The sequence below is a fragment of the Panthera tigris genome, chromosome F2 (genome assembly GCF_018350195.1).
Source record: "Panthera tigris isolate Pti1 chromosome F2, P.tigris_Pti1_mat1.1, whole genome shotgun sequence".
NCBI lineage: Eukaryota > Metazoa > Chordata > Mammalia > Carnivora > Felidae > Panthera > Panthera tigris.
The window spans coordinates 82,339,639-82,356,866 of NC_056676.1; the positions used below are offsets into that span (position 1 = coordinate 82,339,639).

A 17,228-nucleotide genomic window follows, 5' to 3' on the forward strand; every position below is an offset into this window, starting at 1 on the left:
ATCCAAAAAGGAACCCCTCCCCGCCCCCCAAGGGAGCCTTCCCCATCCCCCATCCCCACCGTGGCAACTCCACTATAGCCAAAGGGAAGGAGGATGTGGAGTTGAACAGGTGCTGGGTGGGGCAGGGGCAGCACAGGTCTTGAGGCGGCCGCCCAGACACCTCCTGAAGACCCCTGTCTTATCAGGCCACATCTGTGAGTCAGGGCACATCTGACCCGACAGGGCCTTGGGGTTTCCAGTACGGAGAAGGGGCAGGCCTCAGGCCAACGGCACCCAGGAGGTGCAGAGAGCTGGTGTTGAAGCATCTCCACGGATGCGTGTGCTCATGAGGGAGACCCAGGTCAAGGCTTGGGCCAGGCCACCTGCCTCCTCCAAGAGGCAAGAGTCCCCGAGGCTCTGCATCTGTCCCCGGTGGGCACCCCAGCACGTGGCCACCCTAGGGGCCGCAGCAGCTCCCCAAGGGTCCGTTGACTCAGCCTCTGTGAGCTCCATGGCCTTGTCTGAGAACTGCATTCGACATGCAACTCTGCCAGCCCCCTGGTTGGTCCTGACTCTTGACCCTCTTACACACCCCAGTCTCCAGCCACGACCCCGAACCAAGGTCTGCTGCCGGGAAGTCCTTGGTCAGCCTCTTCTGAGGCCCTATCACAGGGACCACGGAGCTCTGAGGTAACCACCACCCCCCACAAGCTCGCACGCAAGGTTAACAAGGGCGGTGACAAGGTCAGGGAGTGTCACCTCCGCTGAGCCTTGTTAGGCAAATGGGAGTTGCCACCTGTGATGAGCTGTGTGCCGGGAGGAGGAATCTGCCTGACCACCAATACCTGGCCCCCATCCCCAGCCTCAACATCACCATGGTGCCCTGCCCAGCGGTGTTCCAGGACACAGCACCCCAGGAGACATGGGCGTGGGCACCAGTAAGGCCAGTGGGACCCAGCTCCCCCTCCCGAGAGCACAACTAGCACCCCCACGACCCCAGCAGGTTGAGGGCAGCCACTCTGGACAGTACTTTATTGAGTTCCTCGGACCCCTGGGCAGGATCACACGGATTCCTGGGGCACTGGCACTTTCCACCAGCGCTGCTGGCCTGTGCCTGGTCTGCCATCCCTGAGCAGGGCAGGAAGGAGCCCCATGAGGGCAGAGAGGCCTTCCGGGGGAGGGGGTGTGGCTGGGAGGAGGCAGTGGACAGCCGAGCCCCCTCCCTAGCACGCAGGTGGGCGACGGGCCCTGGCTATCGGCAGCGAGGACCTGCTGTGGAGCAGCTCAGGCCCCGACCACCGGGGCCTCGTAGTTGAGCACGTAGTAGTCGTGGACGTACATGAGCACGGCCACTGGCTGCCCAATGATGAGCGTCAGCCACACAGCTGCGTTGCCGTAGTTTCCCTGGAAGAAGCGGCTCACTATCCATGCCAGGGGTATCTGGGGACACGGGGCCACAGTCAGTGGGCCGTAGTGGCCACAGACAGGGCTGGCGGCTCCCGGGGCAGCGGGAGAGGGTGGCTGCAGAGGGAATGCTCACCTGAGCCATCATGCCTGTGAAGGCCCAGAGGCGGAACATGTGCAGGGGGATGCTCACCAGGTACTACGGGGGGAGCGAAAGGATCAGCTGCCACTTCGGGCCACACACACACACACCCCACCCACCCTAAGGTGAGGCCATGATGCCTGCAGAGCACTGACCTCATGGAAGAAGGCCGAGGCAAAGAACACCCCCATCCTGGCTACCCACTTGCTGCTGCCCCGTCGAAGCATGGGCTTGTAGAAGTGCCTGTGGAGGGAGGGGGCCGTGGGATGGGTGTCCGGGACCACACGAAACTGCACACCCACCAGGCACATTCCTGCCCATGCCCACCTGAGGCACCACTTGTGCACAGGGATGTTCCAGTTCTGCCAGAAGTAAGTGACGGACTCAGAGTTCCTAGGAACAGACAGCGGCAGTGAGTGACCAGCTGGCACCGTGGCCCAGCCCAGCCCCCAGCCCCACGCCCAAGGCCACCCACCACCAGTCCCGGTAGAACTCCCGGTCTCCAAACTGCATGAGCTCAGCCACGGCGTTCATGCACGAGTGGAAGAACCAGTAGAAGAAGATGAGCCAGATGAGGTGGTTGGGGACCTGTGGTTGGGGGGAGGCAGGTGCCAGGTTCCAGAACACCCCGCCCGCCGGCTCACTCGTGCCCCACTCTACCCAGCCCTGTGGCTCACCGCCAGCTTCAGCAGGCGCTCAACGATGCGTGAATAATCCATATCCTGCAGAGACAGAGCTGAGCTGGCTCCCCGAGCCGCAGCCCCGCCCCGACCCGTCATCCCCCACCCCACCACAGGAGAGCCTGACCCCTCACCTTGAAAGGCTTCATGGAGTTCTGGATGGTGGGGACCATCCACTGCAAAAGAGGGCACACCGTCAGCCCCCTGGCTACCCTGAGCTCCCGCTCCGGCCCGTCCGGCCCGTCCGGCCCGGCCCGCCCGGCCCCGCCCGGCCCCGCATACCTGCTGGATCAGCCCCACCTGCAGCTGAGTCAAGAACAGCTGAGGGAAGAAGCAGAGCAGCAGGCTGAGTCCCCCAGCAGCCAGCAGACCCCAACCCCTCGAGGCACCACCGCCCGCCTCTATCCTCACCATCTCAAGGAGCCGCCGCAGCAGGAAGCGCTTCCGGATGCGGGGAGAACGGGGAAAGTTGAGCTCGTAGCACAGAGTAGGAGCAAAGAGGAAGTAGTACAGATCTGGAATGGCAGGGTGGGGCTAGGGGGCCTGCTCCGTGCTATCCCTCCCTGGCTGCCCTCTAGCCACACCCCGGGAAGGGTCCTCACCACGGTAGGTCAGGTTGTCTGGGTAGCTCACGGTGCACGGGGCCGCTCCCCCGTTGGCCTTCTTACCTGCAGAAGCTACAAGCAAGTTGGGGCGGGGGGGGGGGGTGGGGTGGGGGGATGGCACGTGAGGCCTCGCTGCTGCCCAGGTCTGGCCCCGTGGCAGGTGGCACAGGCTCCAAGGCCCCAGCCCCAGGCAGCCCCTCACCAGACTTGGCTTTGGCCTTGGCTTTTCGCTCTCGGCACCACAGGTTGACGTCCCGGTAGGAGACGAGCTTGAGGAAGAGGATGGTGTACACCATCAGAGCCAGCACGGAGCCCACTGCGGGAGAGGCAGGCTCAGGCCACAGCCCCCCCCACACCACCCGCGGGAGAGCCACGGCCACGGGCACAGCCCCTGTGGTTGACCTGGGTCTCTCCTGCGGGCCCAAGACAGGTTGGAACGGGTGGGATGAGGGAAGGGGCACACCTGGAGTGATGGACTCAAGCAGCAAGGCCACAGCAGCCGGGAAGCAGAGAATGGTGGCCAGGTTGACCACGTGCAGCAGCAACCCTGCCTGTTCCGTCAAGGCACCCTGGGGGGGGGGGGGCGGGGGCAGCGTGCTCAGCCAGAGCCCCCACTTCCTGGGGAAGGGCTGCCAGGCCTGGGGCACAGGCCCTCCCAGGGAAGCTACACACAGCCTGAAACACAGGCCTAATGAGGAGAGCAGACCTCTAGGCAGGGCAGGGGACACGAAGGCACTGCTTACCACTGCCAGGCGCTTCTCCACCTGGAATGCAGCCACAGCAAAGACATTGGCCACTGAGGATGGAAGTGCCATGGGGCGATTCAGGCCCAGGTCAAGGCCTGTCCCCACCCGAAGCCCTCCCTGGCTCCCAGCTCACCAATAACTAGGCACAGGGCAGGCCAGCTGTAGGGGTCCTTCAGGAACAGAGACACCACCTGGATGGGGTCCACCAAGATGCCATACCTGGGGATGGGGGTGGGGGGTGGGGATGAGGGCCTGAGCAGGTGGGGAGAGGCCTCAGGGGCAGGGTAGGGGCCCTGGGGAAGACACTCACTTGATGAGGTTTTCTAAAAATAACCGTGCATTGCTCAAGATCTGCAAGAGAGAGGAAGGGCACAGCCCCATGAGCCTTGGCCACAGGGCACCCACCCCAGCTCGTCCCAGGACCTATAGCGACAGGAGCCCTGGGTCCGGATGGCAACCCGCACCTGCAAACCCAGGACGCAAGCCCTGTCTGACCTCCACGCCAACGCTGAGACTTACCACCCACCTCACCCCACACTGGTGCAGGGACAGCAAGTCTTGCCATTGCCCCCATCACCCAAGACACGATACTGGCGTCTGCAGTGGTGCAAAATGACCTGACGCCTAGCAGCCCTCATCTGTCCCACTGAGTTGGTGACGGCCCCAAGGCCCAAGCCTGCCCAAGAATGTCCTTGCAGTGCCTCACCGAAAACTTGCAGTGCCTGGGTGAGCGGCAGGTGCCACACCAGGGGTGCCCACACCCTGGGGAGTGGGGAGAAGCAGCGGACCAGAGTTCTAAGGGGCTCAGCAGCCAGGCCTGGAGTGCCACTTGGTGCTTGGGCCCCTGCCCTTCTCCCGCTATCCCTGTAGCATCCAAGCCTGGACACGTGGCCCCAGAGCAGCTTCCAAGGGCAGAAACCCCCTCAAGCTGGGCTCCTGGCTCCAGCCTGGGGCTGGGGAGCGGCTTCCCTCTGCAGGCACCCGGGTCTCCTCCTCCACCCACAACACACACACCCTGCCAAATGCCCCAAGCTCAGGCCCTGACCAGGGCTCATGGTAGGTCCTGTGGAAAAGTGATGCCGGCAAGGGGACACTCATGGGTCCCCTGACTGCCAGGTAAGGACTTCGCACAGAGATGACAAACAGGGACGGGGGTCCTGCCCTCCCGAGCCACCCGCCTGACCTGCCAACCTCCTGCCAGGCACAGATGTGCTGCCATCACACCTGGTAGTGGCCTGTCCTGAGAGCCCACGGCAGGCAGGAGCCAGAGCTGCTAACGGGCAGCGCTCACCTCAAGGCCCAGGCCACGGAGGGACGCAGCAAGCAGCCTAAACATGGGACACGATCTCCTTCAGCAAGGGGGCAGTGGAGGCACCGGAAGCAGGGGAAAGTTTTTGGGTCTGCGCCAGGCACCGGAAGCAGGGGAAAGGTTTTGGGTCTGCGCCAAAGGGCCAGGCAGGCCCAAGGGCTGCAGGGAACACAGGTTGCTGCTCAGGCTGCCAGTACAAACCCAGCCCAAGCATGGCCTCCAGAGGCCAAGGACACAACACCTCCTGAGATGACGTCAGGCAGGCGTTTGACCCACCATCCCCTTGCCTAGCCAGCTTCCCACCCACCAGACTGTGTTGCCCCCCACAGCTCCCTGGAGAGCCTTCTCGGGCCACCGGCAGGGAGGGCGTGGGTGTGCCTGGAGCCCCTTCCACATGGGTAACCACCGGAGCCGTACCCGAGGCCGTCATGTCGGGGCAAGGGTCAAAGGCCTCTGGCCACATCAGTCTGAGTGGTGGGGGCTGGACCCAGACAGGAGCTTGCCCCCTGCCCCACCCTGTGGGCTTGCCCCTTTGAGCCCTGGGCTCTAGCTGTTTCTGGGCCAGGGCTGCTGGCCCCACCCCCACAAGGTGCCAGCGGGAACCGGGCCCCAGAGGCAGGGGCCACAGCCAGGCCACACGGTGAGGTGGAGGCAAGAGCTCTGTCTAATCCCTTCGTGGGGGCACCTAGGACAAAGGTTGAGGGAGAGAGGCCAGGTGCCCTCAGAGTCGGGGCTTGGGGCTGCCAGACTAAGCCCAAGAGCCATCCGCTAAACCCTGCTCCCCGCCAGGCCAGGCCTGCCAGGGGTTCCACGCCCACAAGGGCCATTCAGAACAGCAGAAGAAACTCTTTTTTGGACCCCCAAGACCACTCACATGTGCTATTCCTGGGATTCAACAGGGACGAGAGTTGCGTGTGTGGCCGATGCAGGGACCATCACCATAACTTTCCCCCCACCAGCCCAGAGCCCCACACAACCCAGCCACATAAGCTCTGGCCCCTTTCCCCCAGAGGGCAGAGCTGGTACCCAGGCAAAGGTCAGCCCCGAACGGAGCCCTGGCCACAGGGACACCTACTCTGACACCATCCTACTCACCAGCATCACCACACACCAATTCAGGATCCCACGATAGTTGCTAAAGCCACTGTCAGAGCTGAACAAAGAATCTTGCAGGCGGTGGCACCTGGTAGGGCAGGAGACACACCCTCATAAGTAGGCACCAGCAGAGCACCCTGGGCCATGAGAACCCTGGGCAGGACCAAAAGCGGGCTCACTCCTCCAAGTCCAAGGGCAGGTCAGGGCCCAAGAGCCCAGCCAAGTTCAGCCCCTCAGGAGCCAACCTCAGGGCCCGGGGCAGGGCAGACCCCAGCCCCTTCCCCTGAGCGGCTCTCACCCATCCTGGCCCAGGAGGGTGGTCCGTGCCCCACCCAGCCCTCTCTTCTGCCCACACATCCCACTCCCCATCTACAATCACGGGAGAGCCAGGCAGGGACGAGCTCTCAGGGCCACCAGAAGCCTGGCCTCCCAGGCAGTGGGCAGGGTCACGCCCCAAGCGAGAACAGCACAGCTGGCCCTGCCCAGTCCAGGGCTACGTGCAGCTGGAGCACCCCAGGCCAAGAGCCTGGCCTCACTCCCCAGAGGCCTCTGGCTGCCACCATGAACGCTGGCTACAGAGTGGTGATGGGCCCACAGGAAGAGTCCACTCCAGGGATCTATAGGCCCACCTGCAATGCTGTGCAGAAGCGAGGGCCTCACTGAGTCAGCCTATCCTACCACCCAGCACCCTGAGGGACCCCCCCCCACCCCCACCCGACCTCAGACAACCTCCTCCTCCGTTTGGCCTACACAGCTTTGAGTCTGCACAGGGATCCAGGCCAAGGGCCAGCTGAGCACCTGGACTTACACGCACCTTCCCGGGGTCAGAGGCCCAACCCTCATACATTCACGTAGCCTCCAATGGTTTCTAAAAAATCATAACCTGTCCCAGCTCGGCCACAGGATGAGCGCTGTGTTCCTGCCCAGAGCGAGGGGGGCGAGAGGAGCCCACCCAGGTGTCAGATGCCTAAGGGCAGAGAGGTCTCCCCCAGAAGCAGGAAAAGGCAACTTCAGTGCCCACCCATGAGAGTTCCCACCTACTGCTGAGGTCGGGGACACATAAGCAGACTCTCACATCCCTGCCTGGTCCTCCGGGTGACACAGAGGTAGAGGAAGGGCCACAGCACGGCTGGGGCAAGGCCCAGACCCAGCTCCCAGCTCTCTCGGTTTGCGGCCCCACCCCACCCCAGCTGCCGTGCCACCAGGAAGCCCCACACAACATTGAGCAAGGCCTCCGGTTTTGTAAGACATGAGGCCAGGGACACACATCTCCACCTCTTGAGACACCCAGGTAGGAAAAGTGGGCTCAGGCGTACACACCAGAGTCACGACAGCACAGATGTCCTCTCAGTGCCGACCCCACCTCAGTGGCAAGCCTTCCTTTGGTCGGGGTCAACACCTAGACAGCGCCACACAGGAAGTGAGGGACTGGAAAGGCTGAGATGCCACTCAGCACTCTTTAGCGAGGGCAGTGGCAAGGTCTGTACCGCACCTGGCCCATGTCTGACCTCCTTGCATCCAGCTTCCCAGTCTGTCCTGGGCCTGGCGGTGAGGCCACCAGGGGCCCTCTTCTCCCCGAGTCTCTGCACTCGCTTTCCTGTGAGGCCAGCACAGGTCCAGGGCCTCACTCCCCGGAGGGGACAATCTCTGGGCCTGTCCACTAGACAGGGGCCTCCCCAGCCCTTCCGCCAAGTTTGAATCTGTCCACTTTCACTGGAAGTGCCCCAGAGGCCCTGGTGCCACAACCTGCCACCCCCATCTGCACAACGTTTCACAACAGTGTGACCCCTTGCCCGCTTCGGGCCACCAAGGAGACCATGCCGGCTTTATTTTCAGCAATCTCTAAGATGGAAACAGGGGTGGAAACAGGTATTGTTTTCCAAATCTGACACCAAATGATATTATAAAAGCTTTTTCAGATTCCTGTGTCAGGCTCTCAAGGCCTTCCCAACCTGCCCACACCCACTCCCTAGGTCCCCCCACAGGGCTCCCGACCATCCCCCTGCCCCAGGCAACCCCATTTCCACGCACATCAGAGACCCAAGGAAGGAAGCCCACCACCCACCAAAACCCATAAGGCCCAGCCTTGCCGGTGCCCTCAGCAGCAGTGGGCCAGAGGGCAGGCAGGCAGGATATGGCCACAGTCTCCAGAGCTATCTTTGTCACCCTCTCCCCTACTACCAGGGCCACCCACACCTCTGTGCCTTCCAGCGGTCCCACACCTGCTCCCCAGGGCCATTATAACTCATCACGTGTATCATCTCACTCAACTCTCACATCAACTTTGGGAGGTAGGTGCAAAGGAAAACTAAGCCTGGCCAAAGTTCAAAGCTTCCCCAGGGGCACAGCCCTCAAGTGTGGATCACAACTGGGGACCACGTGGTCCAATTCCAGGACCAAGGGGAGCCAGGAGGGGGCAGGCTGCCAGCTCTCCTCCCAGCTGCCACTTCCTCAGCACTTCCTTCACCGGGCCTCGGGGCTGAGCCCTGGGGTACAAGGTAAGGAGGCAGGCTCTGCATCTGGGAAGACCCCAGTGGGAAGGAAGAAACAGAGGGCAACCCAGGAACAAACACCCTGGGAGAGCCCTGAGACTAGAAGGCCCTGCTGGGAGTGTCCATGAGCAGAGAGCCAGATGGCACGGGCAGTGTGTGGGGTGCCCTCTCCTTCCTGCCCCAGAGCCACACCTGGCCATGGCCCGGAAGAAATGAGTTCACACCCAGAGCGTGACCCACCTGCCCAGGCCAAGGCGAGCAGGAAGTGCAGGGAGGGGAGGAGGCCTAGAGCCCAGGGAGCAAGGAGGAATAGGGAGGGAAAGGCAATAAGCAGAAAGGAGGGGAGACAATTGAGAGGAGGCTGACAAGGAGATGAGTAGGAGCCAAATCCCAGGAGGGCAGCCAGAGCAAGCTCTGACCCTGGCGGCCCTCTGGGCCCTGGGTCATCGGCCTTTGAGAAACAAGCACACACAGCCTGCACGACCTGGAGACCTGGAGACCAGGAGAGGACCGTCCTTGCCAGCTCCCTCCCCAGCCCTGGGCAGGCCCACCCCTGCCATCTACCGCTCCTCTTCCCAGGGAGCCCAGACTTCCAGGCCTGGCAGACGGGGCTGCCACTTGCTCAGCCCAGCTCTCAGGGGCATGGGAGAGGCTTCTGGACAGCTGGCCCTGGCAGAGCAGGGGAGTGACTGCCCATCCCAGAGTGGCAACTTGGCCCAGAGTCAGCACTCCCCATCTTACACAAAAGGACACCAACTCCTGCCACCCCTGGAGGAGAGCATGCTAGCCACGCCCCTGCCTCCTGACCGGCACTTAGCAGAGGGGACTCCAGCACCCTCCGGTCCTTTGCAGCCTCCCTCAGCACCTTCCCAGGCCCGCAGGAAACAAGCCCCTTTCCCCGCCCCCCCCGCCCCCCGCCCCCCGACCCTCCTCGCTTCTGCTCCTCCGCCACAGCGCCTTCAGGGACTCCGGGCCTGACCTTTGCTCACACTGCTCAGTGCTGACATCATCTTATCTCTCAGGTGGACTGGGAGCACCACAAGGGCAAGGCCCCTGGCCGCCACACCCACCCTCTCAGCACAGTGAAGAAAGCCTCCGTTCTTGGGTACTGAGAGAGCAAATCCTTGCCAACAGACTGCCTAGTTGCCCCCTTCCTCCTTGATAACCTCTAGCCCCAAAGGCGCCCCCAAAGCCAGAGCCCCCGAGGACACCCGGGCCACACTGAAGGCCAGAAGTGGGAGAAGGAGGTTGGAGGCAGCCGACACCCTGTCCTTCCAAGTCCTCCCAGTCAGTCCGGTTTCCTCCCCCAACCCCTTCCCGCCAGACCTTCAGATAAACAGGGTGCCCACCTGTGGGCACTTCGAACCCCTCTCCTGTACCCCAACCAGGGGTTGAGAGTCCCAATACAGGACCCAACTTGTTCGGACAAGGTAAGCAGGGCCCCAGCCCAGCCAGGCACTGGGTGACGGAGGCACGAGTGTGTCAGGAAGGGAGGAAGGGACCCCCGCCGAGACGACTCTCGGGAGGGTCTGCAGGAAGAGAAAGACTCTCACGCTGCCCTGTGCCGACCCTCGGGCAGTCCCAGGCTCCTGCCGGCTGCCTCCCCGGCAGGTCCACCCTCCTATGGGAGACCTCCTACCACCAAGGCACCCCTCACAACCCCCAGGAGAGACCTCCTCAGTTACAAACCACCTGATCGCTCCTTCTTCCAGACGCAGAAAACTTGTGCGTAGCAGAAGCCGGCCGGCCTGGGGGTCAGCGTCCTGAGTTACCCTGAGGAAGAGCCTAAGGACCCACATGAGGACGTGTAGAGAGAGGGGTGGGGGTCTGAAAGCCGGACTGCCGCCGGCTCCCCTCTGGCCCCCACGTGGGTGACCTTGGCAAGTGACTCTCCACTCCTACGCCTCAGTTCCCCCGCAGGGGCCCAAGGGGGGCACACCTGTCCACGCCAAAGTCCGGGAGCCAGGCTCTCCGACTCGGAGCCCGCGCTGCTGCGGTCACGCCCGGGGATGTGGGGAGGGTCTCGGGCAGGGGCTAGGGGTGAGACGCCTCGTCACCTCAGATCCCAGTGGCCGCTGCCCACGTCGGAGTCTCCGTCCTCGCCCTTGTCCGGGGCCGGAGTCGGCGCCGGCGCGTCTCCCCCGGCGCCCACGTCCCGCACCTCCTCTTCCGCCACCGTGGGCCCACCGCCGCCCTGGCTCGAAGGCCGTGAACCCGTCCTCCGGCGCCGGGAGCCGCCCGCGCCGCCGCGGTCGCCCATCGCCTCAGCCCGCACCCCGTCCCGGCCGAGTCGTGGCCCGCCGGGCTCGCAGCGCCCGAGGCCCGCGGCCCCGCCTCCGGACTCTCGGCCAACGGCCGCCACCGCCCCCTGCCGGACGCCGTAGCCCGCGCGCAGGCCCGGGCCGCCAATCAGCGCGCGCCCTTCCGGGCAGCCCGAGGACCACGGTCTGGTCTCTCCGGGAGCCTCTAACTGGCCGGCCGCGGCGGCGCGCGCCCGTTTGTAGTCCGCGGGCGCGAGGGGTATTCTGGGAGTCGTGGTCCGTCCCCCTCCCCCCGCCCCCGCGCGCGGCACCCTGGGAGCCAGGGCCGCCCAGCGCGGCGCACGCTGGGAGTCACGGTAGCGGGGCTCAGGCGGGAGCGTGTCTGCTGGCGGACGGCCCGCGACCGGGCCACTGCCCCGCGGGCCTCAGCGTCTCTGCGGAACTCGTCAGGCTTCCTGGCAGCTGCGGGCCGCCCCTGACCGCTTGCCTGCTTCTTATCCCAGTGTGTAAACACCGGGTTTCGTCATTCCCCAGCCGAGGCGCGCAGTGTGGGGTGTAGATTGTGGAGAAATGCCTCTTGCGTTACCGTCCGGCCGCCCACGTCCCTGGGGATTCGCCTCGCCCACCACCCAGCGTGTTGGTTCCGGAGCGCGCGGCGCGGCGCAGTTGTGCTCCACGAGCCCTCTGGTTACCACCGCAGAAGCACCCTCTTTACTTCGGCTTAGGTTGTTCCAACAAGCGCCAGACCAAAAGATGGAGCAAGAAAAAGCCCTCCCAGGCCCCATGTCCGTGGGAAGCCCGCCCGGCCCACTGACCCTACCTCAAAGTGCCCAGCAAGGACAGGGAAGGTGCATCCCCCCCCCCCACTGCCATCCCCGCGTGGCCACACTGTGGCCCGCCTCCACCCGGCCCCCCTTGCACCCACCTCCACAGACTTGCAGGGCCTCCCTCACTTCCACTCCCGCTAGTTTTGCCAGGGCATGTGGAGCCTGGAGTGTCGGATGGTGGGGACCCAGAGGCTTCCGTATCATTGCACAACCGCACAGTGCCACCCGCTAGGGAGCAAGTGTGCCTTCCACCTTAGCTCGACACACATCTTTGCATAGGGCATGGAGTGTGAGAACCCTGGATTTCAGAGTGTGAGGGTTCACTGGAGGCTGAGGGAGGGTTTACCCAGCAGCAAAATGCGTTAGCCGTTCACTCCCAAGGTGAGCAGAACCAAGAGCACCTGTCTAGAAGCAAATAAACTGAGAGGTTCAGCCTCAAGTTAGTGGCCTCTATGGACTGGCCACTGCCTTTCCCCCTGGGCACACCCCTGTTCCACCACCTTCACCACAGTGCCTGGGCCCCCTAGTGACACGTTCCTGTTGCCACTGGGCCGTCTAGGACTGATACCAGCCTGGCGTCTCTACCTAGCAGGCTAGGGCTATCTGACAGGTGTCTTCGAGTAACCGCGCTGCCCTGACTGGGGCTGGAGACCCATTCCCACACACCCACGCAGCTCAACTTGAGTGAGTCAGGATCAATCTTGTCTCCTATCCAGTCTTCCAAAACTCTCATCTGTTCATTGGGTGGTCTGGGCCAGGCAGAGCTAGGCCTTTCTGAGTACTGATCCCAACGGAGGGTGAACAAAGGAGAGGGTCCTCTCGGGAGGCCAGCATGGAGGAGTGAGCCCTGGGAGCTCTGTCACACACACCCACGAGTCTCTGCATGCCTTCTGGCCGTGCCATCCTTCAATACAGCGCCAAGAACTAAAGGCCCCGCCCAGGCGGGCAGAGATTGGCGACTCAGGCTTCCAGTAGGCCTGCAGAGGCCGAGTGCAGTAGTCAATAATGAGTGAAGGGTCATGTTGGAGGCAGCTGCCTGTGCCCACATCCCAGCTCCAAACCGTCGGCTGTCAAGTGGCAGTGGGAGTAAAGCAACCAGAGTGGACAAGGGATCACCAGGGAGGACCCGTCTGGTGGGGAACTGGTGCGACAGCCAAGGTTCTGGTACTGGAGTTGAGTGAGAGGAAAGCCAGGCATCAAGTTAAGAGGTAGGCACAGGCTGTGAGAACACCAATAAGAAAGAGCCTCAGTACTGGTGTGGGCTGGTCCTGGAGGGGGACATTGCCTGTGGGAGAGTGTGGGCCAGGCCTCGGGAGGGAGAGTGGGCCAGTGCAGCAGCTTTAGAATTCCCCCTACCCCGGAAGCTCCAGTTACCTTAGGATCCAGGGCACCAGGGGGGGAGGGTAAAGGTTAAGGTAGGTGGGATTTCTTGGTGACAAAGGTGTACAAGAGGGGTTGTGGAAGAAAGCTCAGTGGGGATTTCCCTGCCAGGGGCAGCGAGTGATTAAGGGACTAGAGGCCAGGAGCCTCGCAGGCCTGGCTGGAAGAGGTTCAGAGGTTAGAACCTCAACCTGTGCCTGAGGTGCCACAGGCAGGCCACTGAGGTCTGTGAAGGGTGCGGCCAGCCGGGAGACATGGGACATGGTGGTTAGCAGACTATGCTGCCCATTCTTTGGGATACAAAGTCCTGTCCATGGAAGTCTGTGGAGACTGAGGGTTGGACTCATTCCAGGCCTCAGGGAGTCAGCCTTCATCCTTCCACCCCCACTGCCCCTCAGGGTCCTGAAGAAGCAGAAATCACCAGTCTAGACTCAAAAGGTGGGAAGGAATGGGCATTCCTCCCTGCCATTGGCAGCCACCCAGGGGTGACTCCAGGTGTAGGGTAGATGAGGTACTGGGACAGGACTTATGTCAAAGGCAGGCCTTGGATAAGCTGTTCTCCCCGCTGATTGTTCACGTGCAAATTTGGCGAATGCTTGCCCCAGCCTGGGGATAGTGAAGGTCAAAGGTCCCTGACCTCTACCAATAACAGGGGCTTTCACTCCTAGGGTTTTACTGTTGACAGTGCTCCCCAGAAGAGGGTGCCCACCTCCATGTGAACCCCACCACGAGTAGCCTACCAACTGACATCCTCCTGAAGGTCAGGCGCCCCTGCTGTCCACTCTGATGAGGTCTAGGCAGGCCTGTCTCTGCTGGGGTTCAGCTGGCTCTGGGATGACCTGGTTTGACTACATGTCTCCAAAGACTTTGGGCCTCTCAGCTCATACCTGCCAACCTGAGTATCAGGGGGCATTGCTGGGGCAGGGGGTCCCTGTTCCTGGCCTGCCCCTGACCAGCACAGTCCCACCCCTCATCTCAATTTGATTCATCCTGTCTAGAGCTTGAGGGCTGTGGGTGGCTGTGGAAGCCTCTCTGTCCCCTGGGTGGCCCCTCCCCAGAAGCAGCATGAGTCAGCTGTCTGTGGAGGCCTCCTCAGACAGTGGGGGTCAAGATGTGAGCAGCAGGAAGCAGAAAGAGGCCAGACTTTGCACCTTCTCCTGTCCCCATTTTCTCCACTGGCATTGAGAAGGGCTTGTTGGTGGCTGTCAAGCCTGAGGAGCAGCAGGAGCCCCTATGGGAAGAGTAGACACACCTCTGCAGGCCCTGCTGTACCTACTCGGGTGATTCTAGATCACTCTTGGGCTAGGCCTGAATTCAGGCTGGAGATCCTAAGCAGAGCCGAACAGCAGAGCCTAACCCCAGTTTCTGGCCCAGAGCAGACTAACCTGCCAGCTGCTTTGCATGGGGGGGGGGGGGGGGGGGGGGGGGGTTCTCCCGTGGCTTGGCCTGCCAAGCTGGCCCTCCCATGGGGAAGAAGATAGCCCTCCCGAGCAAGGGGACAGTGCCACACCCTCACGAAAGGTAGTGACATGACCTCAGGGCTGTGTGGGCAGGCTGCCACTCCCAGCACTGGACCTGCACCAACCTTGCCTCTGGGATGCAGCAGGGCTAGGAAGCCGCCCCCCAGACAGCCCAGCACCCCCTGTGGCATGGGCCCAGCACTGGATACATCAACCCGACACTCCAAGTTCTATCAAGAGTGGCATTTATTCTCCTCGTGGAGGTGCGGCGCTCCGGGGAGCTGGTGCTATTGTGCTTAGGAAGGAGGTCTGTCCGTCCGTCCGTCTGTCCGGCCGGCCCAGCCCCAAACGGGGGCGGAAGAGGGGCGCGGCCCGAGTAAAAATCCCGGCCTGTTCCGGGTGGGAGTATGTACAAGGCGGCGGGGCGCAGGCGGGGGTGGGGGCGGGGCAGGCCGGCGGCCGCAACCCCCACCCGAGGGCCCCCGCATCTCGGGCCCTACTCGTAGAATCAGTACAAAATAGGTGCTACCTAAACGTTCCTTCTACCTGAATTCGCTAAGTCGGTTATTGTGCTGCTTAGTTATGGGGGCGGGAGGGGGCCCATGGCTTTCCACGGCGGCGGGGTGTACGGAGAAGCGGGAGACCCTGGCCGGCCCACGGCCCTCTGGCCTTCTCCTTAGGTAGGTAGACAGGCGTGTGGGGGTTGGGTGGGGCGCCTGTGTGTGCGTGTGCATGCGGGTGTGCCCAGCACAGGAGGGCAGGCCCCAGCTTGGGAGCTGTGTGGACACGAGTTGCGGTATAGAGGGTTTGGATTCGGGCCCTGCTGCGCTGGGCCCTCAGTCTGCTCCTGCAGGTGCGGCTCGGCGGCAACTCGGTGCCCACTGGGGTGGCGCTGACCAGGTCATACACTGCAGTGTGCACCTTTTGTCTGGCCTGGGGCCTTGACCCCACACAGCAGAGCCTAAGTGGCCGAGAGATGGAAGGGCTGAGAGTCGGTATGGGTGGCCCTGGTCGCGCTGGGCCTTGGGGGCCCTGGGTCTGTGCCACCTGAGCTGAGAACACTAGGCCCAAGTCAAAGGTAGAGCCCAAGTGCACCCAGCACTGGACCCGGGCCGGGGTGGGGAAGAGGTAAAGGGGATGCAGGGTTGGGTCTAGGGGCCAGGCCTTTCTCTGCATGTGCGGCCCTCCTTGGCCCACCCAAACCTGATGGACGCCTGTCACGAGCGTGCAGCCCCTGCAGGCCGCTGCATCCCTGGCCGACTCTGCAGCGGGCCTGGCACATAGTAGGTGCCCAATGAACAGTTGGTGGGTAATGGATGACTGAAGGAGGGGTCTTGGGGGCAACCACCCCGCCCCTGCCCCCTGGAACCATTACACCCGCAGGGCTCTGCCGTGGGGGGGAGTAGGGAGGAGGAGGGGAAGAAAGTCTGCGCGTCCGGCCCCGCGCAATGTCCCTGATCTAGGGGCCTATGGGGTAGATAGGGCAGGGGGATACCTGATTCTCAGTAACTCTAGAGGCGGCGGCAGCTTCGCATGCAGTGCGCATTATTGCTCTATAGTCGGCATCGGACTAACTAAGAGGGAGAGGGAGCGGGCAGCCCCGGGAAGGGACGGGAGGAGGGCTGGGGCTGCATGCAGTGACGTCACAAAGGCGGCGGCCAATGGGGCGGGCCCTTGGGGCGGGGTCGCCGCCGAGGCTTTGGCATAGACGGGCGAAAGTTGGCAACAGAGTGGGGGCGGGGCCTGGGGCTCGAGGGTGGGGCCCAGGTGGGGGCGGGGTTCGGGGGCGGGGAAAGTGATCCCGGACATCCCAAGCCCCGGGCGTCGGCGGGAAGGATGGGGGCCTCAGCGCCCCTTCCCTGACCCGAGTGCAATCCGTTCATAAATAAAACGTACAAATACAGAAAGAAAGAAACCCGACGCGTCCGCAACCCCCCCAGGGGGCTTTACCCGCAAAGCGAATACAGAGAGGTGTGTAATGGGCCGTGCCCAGGCCTGCCTGCCGGGCCCCAGGATCCGTCCTCCAACACCGAATGCCGGGGGACGAGGGAGGGGGCCCCGGGGCAGGGCGGGAGTGGGGTCTGAGGAGGTCGGATAAGTCCATGCGATTCGATATGCGTCATTATTATTCGTTATGAAGGACAGAGCCCGGGAAGCTGGGCTGGAAGAATTCGGATTTGGCAGAGGATGCGGGGCGAGGGTGGGAGAGCGGCTTGGACTGAGGCCCCAGAAAGAACCCGAGGGAGAGGGGTGCCGCCGTCCGCCTCTCTCCCCGATCCCCAACGCGTCTATCACTCCTGGGCTTCAGCGAAGACTGAGGAGTAGGGACGCCTCTGCAGGCCCCTCCCTCCTGCTCTACCCCCCTCTTTCCCCCACCTCCCCGGTCTGCTCCCCGGACGTCTAGGCCGCAGGCCTGGCCCTTGGAGGGTTTGGGAAAGGAGTGGGGAAGACCTGAGTCTCTGCGACGCGATCCAGGGGCGCAGAGGAGGGAGGAGGGGGGGTGCTCCCCACCTCACCCCACCCCGGTCTTCAGAGACCTAACTCGGAGATGAGGTTCGGTTCTGGGTCTCCTCGACCCTATTGCTGGGAAAAAGCCTGGGGCACCCTGGAGGGGAAGGGAGGGGGTTCGGGGTGGGTCTCCCCTCAGGACCCTATTGCTTGAAGGGGCCGACAAGGCCCCTGGCGGGCGGGGCGGGGCCGGGCCCCCTCCCTCTATTGCTGTGAGGAGGGGCCCGCCCTCCGCCCCGCCCCCGCCCCCCCCCCCCCCGCCCGGGCGCTGGCGGAGACTTCCCTGGGGGCCCGTATTGCTGAGAGCCGCCCCGGCTGGGCTGGCGGAGGCACCGCCGCC

At 63.4% G+C, this 17,228-nt stretch overlaps 1 protein-coding gene across 3 annotated transcripts; it reads right to left on the bottom strand.

Moving 5' to 3' along the window:
* Positions 1-983: 983 nt before the first annotated feature.
* Positions 984-15,999, bottom strand: DGAT1 (diacylglycerol O-acyltransferase 1). Of its 3 annotated transcripts, none has more exons than XM_042972764.1 (17): positions 15,876-15,999; positions 5,961-6,048; positions 3,867-3,907; positions 3,690-3,775; positions 3,554-3,606; positions 3,274-3,379; positions 3,013-3,126; positions 2,808-2,882; positions 2,617-2,720; positions 2,488-2,526; positions 2,340-2,381; positions 2,203-2,247; positions 2,001-2,113; positions 1,853-1,918; positions 1,681-1,768; positions 1,520-1,582; positions 984-1,419 (listed from the first exon to the last, which is right to left on the bottom strand). In XM_042972764.1, exons 2-17 carry the CDS (start codon positions 5,964-5,966, stop codon positions 1,264-1,266), a joined length of 1,197 nt encoding a protein of 398 aa, XP_042828698.1. In that variant the 5' UTR covers positions 5,967-6,048; positions 15,876-15,999; the 3' UTR covers positions 984-1,263. The 3 variants fall into 3 exon arrangements, with proteins under 3 accessions (XP_042828698.1, XP_042828696.1, XP_042828697.1); XM_042972762.1 differs by lacking the exon at positions 15,876-15,999 and adding an exon at positions 10,510-10,853; XM_042972763.1 differs by lacking the exon at positions 15,876-15,999 and adding an exon at positions 6,998-7,872.
* Positions 16,000-17,228: the final 1,229 nt, after the last annotated feature.

Coding starts and splice junctions, on each gene's coding strand:
- DGAT1 (XM_042972762.1), bottom strand. CDS start 10,712: ATGGGCGACCGCGGCGGCGCGGGCGGCTCCCGGCGCCGGAGGACGGGT. Junction 6,049..10,509: donor AGCGGCCACTGGGATCTGAG/GTGACGAGGCGT, acceptor CTGCCCTACCAG/GTGCCACCGCCTGCAAGATT. Junction 1,420..1,519: donor TCACAGGCATGATGGCTCAG/GTGAGCATTCCC, acceptor CCGTGTCCCCAG/ATACCCCTGGCATGGATAGT.